At 46.3% G+C, this 17,169-nt stretch overlaps 1 protein-coding gene across 2 annotated transcripts in view; it reads left to right on the top strand.

Moving 5' to 3' along the window:
• The window catches only part of NSMCE2 (NSE2 SUMO ligase component of SMC5/6 complex), a 222,394-nt gene extending 209,016 nt beyond the window's left edge, over nt 1-13,378 (top strand). For both annotated transcript variants that reach the window (XM_077351523.1, XM_077351524.1), the window contains 3 exons: nt 2,570-2,673; nt 3,663-3,769; nt 12,967-13,378. In XM_077351523.1, coding sequence (XP_077207638.1) covers nt 2,570-2,673; nt 3,663-3,769; nt 12,967-13,081 — 326 coding nt within the window. In that variant the 3' untranslated portion in view covers nt 13,082-13,378. The remainder of the gene's footprint in view (nt 1-2,569; nt 2,674-3,662; nt 3,770-12,966) is intronic.
• Nucleotides 13,379-17,169: the final 3,791 nt, after the last annotated feature.

Below are 17,169 nucleotides of genomic sequence, written 5' to 3'. Positions count from 1 at the left end.
TCTTTATGCAGAGACAAGGCAGAGACAAACCTCTCTGGTCTCAAAAACACTGTATGGTCGCCCTGAGTCAACTGCACCACCTATATGGCATTAAGTCACGGATATGTGCCCCTCATGCTGTTTCCCTGACTGAAATGCCTCCCAGGAATCTACGGTATGTTCTGCAGAAGAGCAATTAGCAGAGGAAACGGGGAGCAAAGTCAGAGATCATAGAATAAAATCCCATTCCCTAATGGCCCTGCCCCTGATCAGCAACTCCAATGGATTAAAGTCCACAGCAATTTTCCTCTTTAATAATAATTTCAAAAAAAATAGAACAATACTTAGATGGATTCCTGGCCTCATGACTAATTTGGCCCTTGATCGTTATGTTGCATGTTTGAGGACTGAGGCAGTATGCTGTAAAGGGATCCCAGGGCTGAACCAGGGTCCCGTAAGTCTTGTAGACCAGTGGTCCCCAACCCCCAGTCCGGGGAAAGGGACCGGTCTGTGGATCAGTTGGTACCGGACCACAGCTCCTCCTCGTCCTCCTCCCCGGCTGCTGCCTCGGGGGCTGCCCTGCCACTCTGCCGCCGGTTCACCTTTGGTGCTCTCCGGCGGCCACCGTGGCTGGGGCTCCCCCTCAGCGTGGCACTGCACAGCTGCTGCTGGCAGCGCCCCCCAGTGGGCAGTGGGAAGTCAGGGGTGCCAGCGGAAAAGTAAGCGGAACAGGAGCTTAGGCAGCGGCGACGTCCCTTGGCAAAAGACTACCCCCCCCCAGGCCTCAGTAAAATTGTCAAGCATTGACCAGTCCCTAGTGATAAAAAAGTCCACTGTTGTAGACTATGACATGACTTAACAGCAGACTGATAGCTCTGTGCCGTTTGTCCCATGCATGGCGAAAGCATGCTTATTTGTTGGAATGGCATGGAACAATACAAATCTCCCATTTGTATGCATAAATATTCTCTCATATGACCTCCAATATCTTGCTTATCTTACTAGCACTGGTGATACATACCCATCACTTAGAAACATCTGCTTTGAACATAGCCACTAACTTGAGAGTTCTGTATTCTCGTTGATTAATTATTGCAACGTGTATTATAAGAAGGTGAAATGGTCTCTCTTGGTCTCTTTCTGTCTCTTTCCCCTCCCTCCCTTTATCCTCTGCTGAAGAAAAGCCTTGTTCACAAGTTACTGTGAACATGCATGCAATCCATACACAATGTACAGTTTTAAAATACATGTTGAGTTATTCTCATTGGACACTCAACGCCTGCACAACTGCACGTGTGGTACAAGTCCTACGTTTACCCAGGCACTGATCTCTCATTGCAAGTGCTAAGTGAACACATGTTGGCTCTTTCTTACAAGCAGAGGTGTGCACCTATGTGCAGGATGTATATGCATTCACTGTAACATGAAGCAAGCTAAAGACAAGCTCAGTGGCACAAGCACAAGCTTTGCATGGATTATGATTAGGTCATAGGTACAATTCCCAGCAATACTAGTTTGAAATGGACTTTGGTTAAAAGTCGAGGAAAAACTGGCTGTCAGTGTAGACCAGGCTTTCTCAACCATGGTTTCATGAAACCCTGGAGTTTCTTGACAACCCTGGAAGGGTTTTCCAAATGGGTCGAAGTTAGTCAGTCAGTCAGTCAGTTAATTGGTTGGTTGGTTACCCACACACACACACACATATAGTTTCAGCCTTAATACAAAATGCCAGCTAGTCATCGCTATTGTCTTCCCCATAACAACCTATGGATGCGAAAGCTGGACCCTGAAGAAGGAAGACAGGAGGAGAAGAGATGCTTTCGAATTAGGGTGTTGGAGACGAATGCTGCGGATACCATGGACAGCCAAAGTTCCCAACAAGAGAGGAGCAAGCCAACTCTGTCATTAGAAGGGAAGATATTATGGCTGAAGCTCACTTACTTTGGACACATCCTGCGATCAAACTCGCTAGAGAAATCATTAATGCTCGGCATGGTCAGTGGCAAAAGGAAACGTGGTCACCAAAGGATCCGCTGGCTCGACACGATCAAAGCCGACACAGGGATGACCATGAACCAACTGAAAGAAGCAGTCAGAGACAGGGGCGCATGGCGGAGGCTTTCCTATAGAATCGCCAAGGGTTGGACACAACTGAACGGATAACATCATCATCATATGTATAGTTAATTGGGGGTGTATAGTTGATTGACTGATTGATTTGAGTTGCATACCACCCTCCCAGCAACTGGCTGAGGGTTGTCACTTAGATGAGGTGAGGGAAAAGATCCTGTTGGCTGCAGAGGATAGGACCTGCATTAATGGGTTTGAACTATGTGTAGAACGATATCGGCTAGATATCAGGGGGAAAATTCACAGTCAGCGTAGTTCAGCAGTGGAATGGACTGCCTAAGAATTGGTGAGCTCTTCCTGCGTTGAGCAGGGGGTTGGACTAGATGGCCTGGTTGGCCCCTTCCATCTCTATGATCCCATGATTCTATAACAACAGTAAACCCTAACAATAATGCATATGGCTATTATAAAACCATTTAAAACACAGTTTTCTTCTTCTCCTTCTCTTCCCGTGCTGCAGTTGGCGTTCAGCTGGATGCAGGGGAAAGCGAGGCCCTTGAACAAGTTGACGAAGATCTAGTTGTGACACAAAGCCAGCTGAATTTCATATGCCCCATCACGCAGGTAAGCAATGATGCCGGAGCCAAAATGTGTCCTTTATGTAGATCCTTCTGTTCTCCTTGCACCTTTCCATGTATTGGCGATCTATACTCCAGTTAAATATTTATTCACGGTGTTGGCCCAAACACCGTTGGTCAAGGGGAAGGGTTGCTCTTCCCCATAACTGTCGTCTGGACAGCTGCAGTGAGAAGCTGGGGCAGAAGAGAAAAAGGAGTTGGTATTTATCTCCCACTTTTCACCACCTGAAGGAGTCTCAAAGCAGCTTACAATCGCCTTCCCTTTCCTCTCCCCACAACAGACACCCTGTGAGGGAAGTGGGGCTGAGAGAGCTCTTAGAGAAACTGATCTGTGAAAACAACTCTTAACAGGACTGTTACTGGCCCAAGGTCACCCAACTGGCCGCATGTTGAAGAGTGTTGAATCCTACCTGGCTTTCCAGATTAGTGGCCACCACTCTTTAACCACTACATCAAGCTGGTTCAGTGACCTCAGAAGTGTCTCCCCATGAAGGTTTTGCTTGGTACTCCCCAACCCACACCCAAAAAATCTGTTTAACAAATTTTATATACGGAATACCCTTCCAGAGTCATCAAGAAACCCCAGGTTTTCACGAAACCCTGGTTGAGAAAGCCTACCATAAGGTTGTCAGCATAAGGGATGAAGAGAGCTGGTTTGTCATCGCCTGCCTCTCCGTAGCAATCCTGGCTTTTGTTGGTGGTCTCCCATCCATTTCCTAACCAGGGCAGACCCATCTTAGCTTCTAAGAGCTCATGATACCAGGTTAGCCTGGGCTACCAATCTATTTCCTCCAATCCTATGGTAAAGAGGTTGAGATCAGACTAGCCAGAGCCATACAGGTGAGGGCCCTGCTAATAAAATCAACCTGGGCATTTTTATCAGATAGAGGGGTGCTAGTGGTATAGAACTGATCTAAGGAGATTGTGAAAGATCTTGAGTTGTTCTGTCAAGTACCGTCTAATTCATCATTACAGGTGGAAATGAAGAAACCAGTAAGGAATAAAAACTGCGGTCACAGCTACGAGGAGTCGGCCATTCTGGGAATGATCGCCCACAAGGAGAACCAGAAGAAGAAAGCTTTGTAAGCAAGCATGAACTTGTGGTTAGGGAATCCTGCTTAGATGGGGAAATGAAAAATGAAGCCATGGGATTGTTAACGGAACTCAGAGATGTTTGCCGGGACAGATTGCCCTCCCCGGCGACTCCAAAATCTTTATAGCTGTCATCAAATCGTGACTATGCCTATGGCAAGCAAAGCACATGGGAGTTTTTCCATGGAATGACCACAAGCATTGTCTGGCTGGAGGAGGGAAAGGATTTCTCGTGAACAACCAGAAGTCAAAAGTCGAAATCCAAATGGCACAAATGTATTAAAGCCTTTATTCTTATTTAATGAATCTATTTCTAATTTTCAACTTCTCAGTATCCATTCATTTCCATATATAGGCAACCGAAACGGGGTGCCGGCTATTCTTATTCTATTTCTGTATCTTCATCAGTGACTGACTGGCAATCACTGATGATGATACAGAAAGTATACCTGGGACCTCGTTTTGGTTGCCAATACATGGAAATTAATGGATACTGATATGTTGAACATTAGAAATACATTCATTAAATAAGAAGAAAAAAGACTTTAATACATTTGTGCCGTTTGGATTTCGATTTTTGACTTCTGGTTGGAGGGAGGAGGGAGGAGGGAATGTAATGGGGAATGTAATTTCTTCAACAGAGTGGGCTTGAAGGAAAGGAATGAGGAATGGCTTCACCTCTTCTGTGTATGTCCCCACCCCAACCCTCATGGCTGTTCTTCCATGCAGTTCCATGGCCCTGAGGATGATCTTTCCAGAAGTCAGAAAGGGGTGCAGGGGCAGGAAGGAATATGGGGAAATGAGATGTCCCATGCAATCAGTGAAAGGGCATGGACCAGTATATGTTACAGTGGTACTGAACACTATGGGACAGTGGTTTTACTGTGCAAAGGAGAAGCCAGGCTTGTTGAGGAGTGCTTTTTGTGTGACAACTGGAGAGTCATCCTCACCCCTGCCGAGACAGTCTTAACAAGTCCCGTACCGTTTTCCACTCTAAACAATGCTGGCGATAAGAAACTTAGCTCAAGGCTATGACTACTCTCACAGATGTTTGTTGACCAGGACCCATGTTGTAAGACATAACAAGACATTCGGCAGTTGGAGGAGGCTTCTGTTTTGCCCCTAGATTTTTCTTGGTCAGATTGCAGACTAGAGATTTGCAGTGTGCTTGATGGCCTTCTCTACTCTTGCCACGGGAACTACTGTGAGTGTGGGAACCGTCGCAAAGGGGATTAGATAGATTCATGGAGGAGTAGTCTATCAGGGGTTATTAGCCATGGTGAATAAGGGGAACCACCGCATTCAGAGTCACTAAGCCTCTGAACCCCAGAGCCAGGAGGCAACCTCAGGGGAAGTCCTTGGCCTCTCTGCCCTGTTGTTGGCCCTCCAGAGGAGCTGGTTGGCCCCTGTGTGAGTCAGGATGCAGGACTGGATGCAGCAGAGTTGTTCTCTCTTGCCCCGGAGGGACGGACCAGAACCAATGGGATGAAATTAATTCAAAAGAAATTCCATCTAAACATCAGGAAGAAGTCCCTGACAGAGTGGTTTCTCAGTGGAACAGGCTTCCTCGGGAGGTGGTGGGTTCTCCATCTTGGGAAATTTTTAAACTGAGGCTGGATAGCCATCTGATGGAGAGGCTGATTCTGTGAAGGTTCAAGGAGGAGGCCAGTTACAGTGGATGAGTGATAGGGTTGGGATGTCCTGCACAGTGCAAGGGGTTGGACTAGAAGAAGAGTTAGTTCTTATATGTCGCTTTTCTGTACCCAAAGGAGTCTCAAAGCGGCCTTCCCTTTCCTCTCCCCACAACAGACACCCTGTGAGGGAGGTGAGGCTGTGAGGGCTCTGATATTACTGGAGAAGAAGAAGAGTTGGTTCTTATATGCCACTTTTCTCAGCCCAAAGGAGTCTCAAAGCGGCCTACAGTCGCCTTCCCTTTCCTCTCCCCACAACAGACACTAGATGACCCAGGAAGTACCTTCCAACTCTATGATTCTATAGGGCTCTTCTTATGTTCTTATCATATGCAGAAGGAGACATTCAATTCCCAGCCTCTCCAGTTAAAAGGATTTCAAGCAACCAACTACCTAAAGCCTCAGGAACACTAGGCAAGATGGACCAGTGTCCTGACAATACAGGACAGCTGTTCGACGTGTAAAAACATAGTCTCCAGGGAAAGAAAGAAAAGAAACAATCCTGTCCATTTCTCCAGAGATAACAACGTCTCTGCTAAGTAGGCTAACCTACTGCATTTCACTTAACAAGGCAGAAACTCACAATTCTTTCAAGTCCCTTCAAACTGGGGTTAAACCTATTCCTTGAGGGAATGGAGCGGGGAGGGAGGTGTCTTTCATTGACTGCTGAAGTTGCTCTCCATGTTTCACCTTTCAAAATGAAAATCCCAAAAAGCCACGGAAATTCAGCCAAGCCTGCATATAATGCTTTGATGAAGATGATTGCTGAACATGCCTGAGATCACTTGTGGTTTCCGCATGGTATTTTTGGCAAGACAGCTACAAGCGCAACCTTAAGTTTGCATGAAGATAAACGCCCAGCTAGGGCTAAATAGCGAAGAAAAAGAAAAGAAAAGGGAAATGGTTATGTAAGGCAACACCTAGGAAGTGCTCCAGGGATGAACATGACAGAGAAGATCTACTGCGTCAGTAGCTACGACCTTCACACTATATTTTTGGCGCTGTGAAACTGCAATAAGTAGAAGAAGAGTAGAGTCGGTTCTTATATGCCACTTTTCTCTACCCGAAGGAGTCTGAAAGTGGCTTCCATTCGCCTGAGGTTGAGAGAGCCCTGATATTACTGAAGAAGAAGAAGAAGAAGAAGAAGAGTTGGTTCTTATATGCTGCTTTTCTCTACCTGAAGGAGTCTCAAAGCAGCTTACATTCTCCTTCCATTTCCTGTCCCCACAACAGACACCCTGTGAGGGTTTTTGGAGAACTGCATGTGGCCAGTGTTGCTTTCTGTCCATTCAAAGTTTTATCATAGAATCATAGAGTTGGAAGGGACCTCCAGGGGCAGCTAGTCCAACTCCCTGCAGAATGCAGGAAACTCACAACTACCTGCCCTCCCACCGTGAGCCCAATTCCATGCCCAGATGATGCCCCCCCCCCAAATATCAGAATCCCAGTCCAGTCTGGCTTGGAAGAAATTCGCCTCCCGACCCCAACGTGATGATTGGCATTTTCCTGGGTAGGTTACCTTGCCCTTAAAAGTGACTGAGATCGAGGGGTGATTTTATATCGTTAGGTGATTTTATATTCCATAAATATTTGCCAGCAGATGAGCACAAAATCATCCCTTTCTAATCTTGTCCAATCTATCCATCCATGTCAGGTGGTACAATATATAATTTTACAGGTATTGTAAGCTCAAATCAAAGGAGAGTGTAAATTGAACGTCCATCCAAGTTATGACAACCACGTAGGTTTTCTGGGACGCCCTGAAAAATACTTGCCCTTTTCTCAGCAACTTCAGAGGAGGTCTTCAGCTACTTGTTTTCCACCAGTAGGGTTGGATCATTGCTAAATAAGCAATTTCCACCAATTCCACCCTTCCTGCTGTTCCACTTTCCCCTGGGAGCGGCGTTTAGTGGAGAGATGGACTGTAACAGAAGGGGCTGGGCAGGAAAGTACCACTCGGGCAATGGGAAATTTAGTGTGGATCTAACCCATATGCCTTGCTGTTCAAACCCAGTGTGTGAATAGAACAACTGATTTACCTTTTAAAGAATCCATTACACTTAGATGTTGCTTTTCCTTCAGAAAATTAATGCCGTTTCCAAGGTGCCTATCTTATCCAGAGATTAATGAGGTTCCTTGCTTTCAGCCTTATATTGAATAATTTTGTACTCTGTAGTATTATCTTAAAATTCTCCTAAGGCTACTTCCATAATTAACTGTGGCTTGCTCACACATGCATGCTCATCACTTGTATGAATGGGTCACCATGGCCTTCACTTTCCCATTGCTGGGGCTTGTTCTACCAAAACAGCTGAAGTAAGGTGGTGGAATTCTGAGATGGTAGAGTGGGTTGTACACCGTTGACTTCAGTAGACAGAAATCTCGTTGGAATTGCACTGTAAACAACTGAATTCCCCATGCACAAAATGTCCTTCCTTGTCAAACAGGTGAATCTGCTGTAAACTGAGTCAGACAATGCTCTGTCAAGGTCAGTCTTGCCTCTTCTGACCGGTAGCAGCTCTCCAGGGTCTCATGATGGGAATTCACATTGGGTTGGATCCACACTGAATTTTCCAGTGATAAAATGCAACTTACGTGCTCTCCTCTCCAACTGGGGCAAGTGATCTCCCTGAAATTCCACCCCTAGGGGATAGAGAACCCTGAGGAATGACATGAGGGAGGTCTGCATGAGAAAGGAGCAACCTGGAATCGACCTATCACCTACTACTTGATCTTGCCCACAATGGAGATGCCAGTGATTGAACCTGTAAGCAGAGAGATGTTCTGCCTTTAGACATGGCCCCTTGGTCCTTGAGGAAGCGAGGTTAGAACCCCTCTCCCTACACAAATAGCTTTCTGTATCAAGGACTGCATATTTCTATGAAGGAACATTCAATCAGCCACTTCCTGCAATCTGAAGAGCATTCCAATACTACCATCTTTTTGAGGACTAGGCTCTGGTGACACCATCAATACCCCAGTTGTCGGCAGAATCAGTTTACCTATTTTGGCTGCCAGTCATCATGGGCCTGGCGTAATGGCCCTTCCTCTGACATCCTTGTGCAATCGGAGATATAGGAACACATGAAGCCACTATATGCGGCCATACCATTGGTCCACCAGTATTGTCTACTCTGACTGGCAGCAGCTCTCCGGGAACTCAGGTGAAAGATCTTCACATAAGCTCACATCTGATTTTTTGAACTGGAGATGCCGGGGATAGAACGTGGGACCTTCTGCATGCCTCTAGATCATTTCGACTCTCAGACCATTTGTGAATGGCGTGGAACATCATCATGAGTCAAGGGAGAGGAGGCAGTCTCTCAAGCACACAGAGTACTAGCTATATGAAAGATTCACAGCAGTAAGCATTGGTCCCAGTAAGAAGCCTTGGTCCCAGGCGTTGATCAGAGGGCAGATAATCCTACATCCTGGCAGAACCAAACAGAGCTGTGTCCAGTCATTGCCTGGGAGGGAGCTTCCTGGAAACCTCATTTGCATTGTCTTGAGGTCCACGATGGAAGAAGAGTTGGAATCGCAATGATAACATGACATACAACTTGGTGCCACCCCAATTGAGACATATTTAACAAGCCGTGCCTGTTGCTATTTGTTTAAGTATCTCGTAGCCCCTTCCTCTCCTTCCATGGTGCCCCTGCTGTTTCTGTCACAGCTGTTCAAAAATCATGTCTCTGAAGACGTATCAGCACTCCTGCCTTACAGGGGGAGAAGACTCTTCTTGACTCAAGTACCAGCATTAATTAATCCTGGCAAAAACATGTGCCAAGTAGATAATAATTATCCTAACCGCTTTGTAGACCGGGGGGAGGGGGGGGAGCAAACCAACCCCAAACTGTGAGACTCAGTGGTTTGCCCAAGGCAAATACAGGAAACAGGAGACAACAAAATAGAACAGAGTTAATGAATGCTGGCTCCCAGCTCTGAGTGCTGAGTCTGGGGCAAAAGGCCCCCTCAAGCAGAATTGGGCAAGCCCATGGGTGCCCTAGTGCTCACCGACACCTTTCCCAGTGCCCACCGTGTTTTTAGAAATGGGACAGCCCTTTCACCCGGCAGCGCTCCTGGCTGGCTATTCAGGATCTGATTGGCTGTGCAGATTTTAACATTGATTCAGCAGCAGCAGCTGCTACCATAACACAAGGACCTTCACATAGCGAGTGGAGGTAATGTGTCTAGATGCAGGGAAATATTTTCGAACAGCGTGTGCATTTTAAAAGGCGTCCTTTTGAAATGTCGGAGAGTACAATCAGAGTTAGACATAACTTCACTCCCTAACAATTTGTGGTTTGCCCCGCCTCCCTTGCCAACCATTTTGTGGTTGGCTCCATTTCCCACACTTGCAATGTTATGGTTGGTCCCAACACCTGGTGTGAAAATTCCAAAGGTGGCCGTGGACTAAGAAGTTGGAGATTGCTGTCCCTAGAGCAGCTGTCCTGAATTTTTTGCCATTGAGAAACCCCTGAAACGTTCTTCAGGCTTCAAGAAACCCCAGAAGCCACATGATCATACAGAATATGGTTGGGAAGCAGAGCTGTGGACACGCCCACCCGGGGTCCCTCCCCACCCCCTTCATGCCCATCATTGGCCATTTTGGTAGGGGTGGATGGGTCAACGTGACCATATATGGTCATAAAAAAAGGTAAAGGTTTCCCCTGTGCAAGCACCGAGTCATGTCTGACTCTTGGGGTGACGCCCTCTAGCGTTTTCATGGCAGACTCAATATGGGGTGGTTTGCCAGTGCCTTTCCCAGTCATTACCGTTTACCCTCCCAGCAAGCAAGCTGGGTACTCATTTTACCAGCCTCGGAAGGATGGAAGGCTGAGTCAACCTTGAGCGATCATATCACCCGATAAATGTTGAACAAATTTTAAAGATATGTAAAAAATTAATTAATTCCCACCCATTTGGGAAAAACCTCCAAGGCCATCATGAATCGCCAGAGCTTCATTAAACCCCTGGTTGAGAAAGCCTGACCTAGAGTATTCCGTGTCAGAAGGTAAGCTTATTGTACTTCAAAGCAAGTTCATAGGTTCTTGTCTGAGGGTCCGCCTGTATGGAACCCAGGAATCACAGAAGAAGAAAACCCTGCAATTCTCTACCGCTCCAAGCCTTAATACTCCATTCCTTAATCAAGTGGGCAATCATATGCATCAAAGGGGCACACAAAATTATTTCATGCTGGTAGGTAAAATTGAGTAGACAATCATTTTCCCCAAGGACAAGATGACCCCTATCTTCCAAAAAGTCTCCCTAATTATTCACATTTTCACAAAAAGCAACAAATACAGGTGCTCTTACGATGATCCATTCAGCAAATGAGATCCCTCCTCCCCCACCCTGACTTTTATTAGCCCATGGTCCACCAGCTGTACATCTTCTCTTTGTCCCTTTTCTTATTCGGCTGAATTCCTCGGGGCATTACCCTCGATAGTGTTCATATGTGCCATTGGCGGGGTCCCATAATCAGCCTGTTCTCAGGATTCTCTTTGCTTATAGCTCAACCAAGAGATAGAGCCAAACGCTCAGATCCTCACTGAGCAACACTGCAAGCCTTTTCCAAGACCGGATTTTGGATGTCTTGTTTAAGGGAGGAACCAGGATAGGAGACAGAAGCCAAAATGACTCAAACACTAAGGACTGGATGGAAATGGTAGGAGCCGTATGAAAGATTTGTGCTCAACCTCAAGCTCTACTTGTACTGGAAACCTTTTGTGTTGGAATCTTCTTTTTTTTTTTTTTTGCCTTCTCATCCTTTGCCTTGTGGGTCAGTACCTGTTTCTAGGATTCCCACTGAGTACTAGGAAGAATGGGCTCGGAACCTAGAGCATGATCCCTCTGATACCTCTTTATTCATTCATTCATTCATTCATTCATTCATTCATTCATTCATTTTCTATATCGCCCTTCCATATGGCTCAGGGCAGTTTACATACAACATGGGGGATACATGGAATGTATCTTTCCATTAGCAATGGGGCGGGGGGAGTTGACCTTCAACCATTGAGTGTGGAGGGAATCCTAGAGCATCACACCAACTCAGTGACATCACTTCTGGTTTTGCACAGGAAGTGACACAATCATTATTAATTTAAATTATATGCTACCTTCCCGTGAGGCTCAGGGTGGTGTGTATTGGTGTGATACCAAATCGCTTGTTCTCGCCCCTGAATTACCCAGCAGCATTCAATTTTTCTGCCACCACCATTGCTGCACTCGTGTATAAAAGGGCTAGCGGCAGAGGGGGTAAGCACCACAGCCAAGGAAAGCTCTGCGATGGCTGGAAAGAAGCAGAAGGGGAATGATGTCATGGGATCTAAGCTCTCACACTTCTTTTGATGAGAAACTCCAATTCCCAGAAGTAAAGTTCTGCTTACTTGGTTTGAAGAAAAATACATGGAAATGCCTGGGTTGATGTTCCGGTGTTCAGGATTGGAGCCCTTTTGTGTTCTTGCAGGGATCAATAATTTCCCATGGCAGTTGCAGTTTCTCGGCATGACCCCCCTTAGGGCTGTCTCATCTGTTCCCCCGTCTTTTCAAACTCATCCCACAAGCATCAGCAGTTGAGAATGTAGAAGTTATCATTTGTAAAGTTCTTTGACGCCAGCATTGAGCCGTTTGCAGAGATCCCAACTTGTGATGCCATTTCTTGTTATTACCACCGAGGGCAAAATACGTTCTGTCTAAGACTGAACTGCAAGCAGAAAAGTTCATATACATGCATTCTCCCCAAGGCCATTCATTCCCACCTGCTTATTTAATTACATGCCCTATCATCTGCCTCCCCAAAACAAGAGATCTGTTACCTGGCCAGGAAAGCCAGTAGCAAATCCCTACATGATAGCTGATCTCAGAGGAGAAAGACAGAGAATCTCAGTAAACAGGTACCCACTTTAGAAAAACAGAGAATCTCAGTTTTAAAAGTTTTTAATATACTACATAGAAAAGGAATATGATTTCACCATACGCTAAATAAAGTACATCCGGAGGAAGAAGAAAACATCGAAAACAGAAGGACACTGGGCTAAATTTAGGTTTTTACCCATTGATTAACCAAACTCTCCAATTATGATTAGCAAAATGCTCTCAGCGACTCTCCGTTGGCTGTAGAGACGTATAAATTTAGATGGTTGCAATCCAGTACGTTGAGTCTATTTTGCCATAAAATATTTATATTCTGAGTATGTCACTCCCGGAGTCTTTACCATCTGCCACATTTTAGAGAGCCAGACATTAACCGGAGGGGATTCTTTTCAGAATCAATATACTGTTGTTGGGTGGTTGTTGTTATTTTTCTTTAAAGAATAAAACCTGTGGAAGATAGATAAAAATAGCACTTCCATCTACAATCTGTTTCCTGTCCCTTTTTAGAAAGCAGTCAAAACCAGCTCTGGATCTAAGTGGAGGATACGGTTTGCCTGATTTCGTTACTAGGAGAAACACAAGTGTGTACGTGTGTTTTTTTTCCCCCTCCTTTCCAGCTGCCCCCAAATTGGCTGTAACAATGTCGAAGTCAAGAGATCAGACCTGGTGCCAAACGAAGTCCTTAAGAGAGCAATTGACCATCAGAATCAACACAGCCAGTCTGCACGGTAGAGATCTACTGTCGCTCCGGTGGTTGTCACGACAAAGAAGATGGCGTGTTCGGAGAGGCGGCCGGCAATAAATTGCTGATTGTTCCGGTGGTTGAGTAACAGATTGTTATTTAAAATATTCTAGTTCCAGGCAAAGTTGAAGGTCTGACCTGTTCACTCTGAAAACATTTTCATTGCTATTTTGAGATTTCCAATCCAACTTGCTTTGGTTTGTTTTTAAAATTCCACCTTGTGTCTGACATGTTGCACGTTATAAATAAAGAGCGAGGGTTTCCTTCCCCCCTCCCCTTCCTTTGAAGTTTATTAGCTTTTCTTCTTTTTTTATAGCTGCAAACAACATCTTAAGGAAGATGTTGTAACACCTCTGTTAAGTAACATGACAAATCCAGATTTGTGGAGAAGCCGATGAAGGGAAGTAGGGCAGAGGGCAGGGGAGGGGAGGGGAAGAGTGGCAAATAACTTAAAGGTGATACTTGTGAATAGAAGAAGAAGAAGAAGAAGAAGAAGAAGAAGAAGAAGATTTGGTTCTTATATGCCACTTTTCTCTACCCGAAGGAGTCTCAAAGCAGCTTATAATTCCGCTCCCCATAAGAGACACCCTGTGAGGTAGGTGAGGCTGAGAGAGCTCGGTCAGAACAGCTTTATCAGTGCTGTGGCGAGCCCAAGGTCACCCAGCTGGCTGCATGTGGAGAAGGAGTGGGGAATCAAACCCCGCTCGCCAGATTAAAAGTCAGCATTCCTAACTACTACACCGGTCGAACACCTTCATATATTCAGACTAAAACAATTGAATATTTCATTTTTTTCTTCTTCCTTGCTTAGGGCAGTGGGTCCCCACTATCTTCTGGGGTGACTGCAGGAAGTGGCAGTAAGAAGAGAAAGTGGACAGGTCCCCCTCCTATAAAAACAGCACCTGTTGTGGAACCAAATCCTTTAAAACTGGAAGTCTGTAATCTGGGGTATTTTCCTCACATTACTACCAGCGTAAGGGCTGCAGTTCTTAGGGCAATTATCCAACCAGAGCCCATTTTAGTAATAACTTACACAACAGACCCAGGAACTTCACTGGGATGGGGGGGACAATGCATCTTTCAGCGTCCGTGGCTTGGTGTGCAACCGATTCAGCGTCTCTGGCACACATGTACAGGAACAAGAGGGTTCTTGGGAAAATGCCAGAGGAGCTGAAACGCAACGTTTCAAGGAGAAGCACATGGGGGCCGTTGCATCAGTCACCCTCTTGCTTTGGATAGGGAGAATTGCTCCATACGAAGTTTTTCTGCTTTTCCTTCATCCCCTCCTTGGATTAAGCAAACCTCAGAAGCTGTGAAGCCTGAAGGGCCAGCCCGGCTTTTAAGCAAGAGGCGAGAACACGGGTCTCAGGCGCAAAGAGACCTGGCGCTGCTTTTGAGCTGTTCTGGGTTCTGTCGCAGGGCCGCAAACCTTCAGAAACACAGATCCTCCCCCCCCCCTCGAACCTGGTGGTACCTGCCAATAAAACGTGGCTCCACCTGCCTGCAAGTGGAGAACCAAGGTTTCCAAGCACCCAACGGATCCCAGGACGCAGATGAATGGACATGACAAATCCAAGTCGTTCTGCTATACAAGATTCTGACATTTCCCCCTTCCCCCCCTCACTTTGGTGGAAGAAGCTGTTTAAATTGGCCGGTGGCCAGCTTGCCTGTCCTCCTCTGTTTCCAAGCCAAGGGAGTGATTGTTTCGAGCTTCCCGGCTCCCGAAGCCCATCTCAGACGGAAGAAAACAACGGACATTTAGAGGATTCCGGCGTCTTGAAAGCGTCTTGCAAAAACCGAGGCAGGCCGGTCGCAGCACCTTGACTCTGAACCCAAACTCTGAAAACACTGGAACCTTTCATAGCAAGCAGTTGCAAAAGAAACAGCGCTCAGTGCCCTCGCGTTCGGTGTCCAAGCGCGGCATCTGGCATATATTTGTTTCCTTCCAATTTCAGATTCCCCCCCCTGTTAAACAAAAGGCTGTAGTCCTCATGATTAAAAAGAATGGTTTAGGGCAGGGGTAGTCAAAGTGCGGCCCTCCAGATGTCCATGGACTACAATTCGCTGGCCAGGGGCTCATGGGAATTGTAGTCCGTGGACATCTGGAGGGCCGAAGTTTGGCTACCCCAGGCTTAGGGCATATATAAATACTGATGGCTGGTACATGGAACACAGCTCTCTGGGGGCTGTACTAGGTCCAATTTCAGATGGAAGAACCATATACTTGGTTCCCCTGTTTTAAAACCTCCCTGCTCATGGAGAACTAGAATCAGGGAGAAGGGTAGCTGAGAAGCATTCTCCCTGGCATCCTGGCTTTCCCCAGGTGGTTATTTTCCCCAAGAGAGAGTATCCAGTCCCTCATTGACACTCTGCAGTGGTACATTTGCGGAATATTTTGATCAATCCTTAGAATCAAAGGCAAGGTTGGTAGGATTTCTTCCTCATTGGACTTGTAGGCTGCCACTCCCAGGCTCACAGGGGTGAATTTCAGATACTGAGTTTAAAAACAACAACAACATGCTACAAGAAAACAAAACCAATTGTCCTTCTAGTCCAGCCTCCTGTCTCACACAGTGGCCAGCCGGTTTCTCTGGAGGCCCAGGAACAGGGCATAGAGGCCCTCATAAGAAGAGCCCTGCAGGATCAGACCAGGGGTCCATCTAGTCCAGCAATCCAGACTCACGCAGTAGCCAACCAGTGACTATGGAGGGCCAGCTACAAATCATAGAGAATGAAACCTTCCCCAATGTTGACTCCTGGCTCTGAGATTCAGAGGTTTAATGCCTCTAAATGTGGAAGTTCCTCTCAGTCTCCATGGGTAGTCGGCCCTGATAGACCGATCCCCTATGAATCTATCTAATCCCCTTTTAAAGCTGTTTACCAGAACTTGAGAAGTCTTGTGCTTCTGCCTCCACAGGGGATGCCAATTAAAACATACATCATAGAATCAGTTTTTAAAGCAGGGGTTTAAAAAATTAAAACGTACATCATAAAATCACTTTTTAAACCAGGGGTAGACAAACTGCAGCCCTCCGGATGTCCGTGGACTACAATTCCCATGAGCCCCTGCCAGCATTTCATGGGAATTGTAGTCCATGGACATCTGGAGGGCCGCAGTTTGACTACCCCTGGTTTAAGCCCCACCCCCCCAAAAAAAACAACTCCATAACTTCTTTAAACTATTAGTTGACTCATAGCCATTGAGGGATCTCTGGTACATACATAAATCTAGTTCCCCTTTAAAGCCACCTGTGCGCTCCACGACCGCTGCAAACACTAGCTACGAATTCCACAATTTGATTACTCATTGAATTAAGAGGCACTTCCTATGGCTTTAATTTGTGCTGTGCTCTGCCTACAGTTCTACTTTGATGGGGAGGGGGGAGGGAGAAAGGCAGGCGACAAATACCGAAGTGAAAAATGATGCCGAACCAGACGGGAGAGAATTGTTGCTCCAAACCTGCTGATGGATTCCTCCGAAACCGACATAATTCTTACAGCTACAGAAACACCCCCTGGCCTTCCCATTTCTCCGAGTGATGAAATGCACACAATAAAATACGATTCGTCCTGGGTTTTGCTTGGCAGTAAGCATCAATATTGCCACATTTGGGGAAGAGCTGATAGTAATGTCAGATATACAAATCACACTCTGGCATCTAGATGGTCAAAGTGCCAAAATAAAAGACAAGATGCCGGGTGAGGGGGACCATCTCTGTCTGTGATACATGCGCGTGGTCCTAACTTCATGGATTCTAAGGGTCTCCTTCGATTCAGGCAGAAACGGTCATGAATGGTAATCACTGGAACATACGAAAATTCTTCGTGTTGATAGCAGCCTGAATAAATGGTTCCCCGAATCCAGAATCATCCACTCTGAGAGGCAGGAACAGTCTGGGAACTGAGGGAGAGCTGTTTCCCAACCCATCTACCTGAGATCTTTTTACTGTTGAGAAACCCCTGAAACGTTCGGCAGGCTTTGAGTAACCCCAGAAGTGGTGCCAACGTGCAGAATACGGTTGGGAAGCCCAACTGTGGCCCCTCCCCTTCCCATCCCCTCCTGGCCCATCATTGGCCG

This window comes from Paroedura picta, chromosome 9 (assembly GCF_049243985.1).
Source record: "Paroedura picta isolate Pp20150507F chromosome 9, Ppicta_v3.0, whole genome shotgun sequence".
In the NCBI taxonomy this organism is placed as follows: Eukaryota; Metazoa; Chordata; class Lepidosauria; order Squamata; family Gekkonidae; genus Paroedura; species Paroedura picta.
The sequence above is the reverse complement of the archived record's forward strand: the minus strand, read 5'-3'. Positions and strand labels throughout refer to the sequence as shown.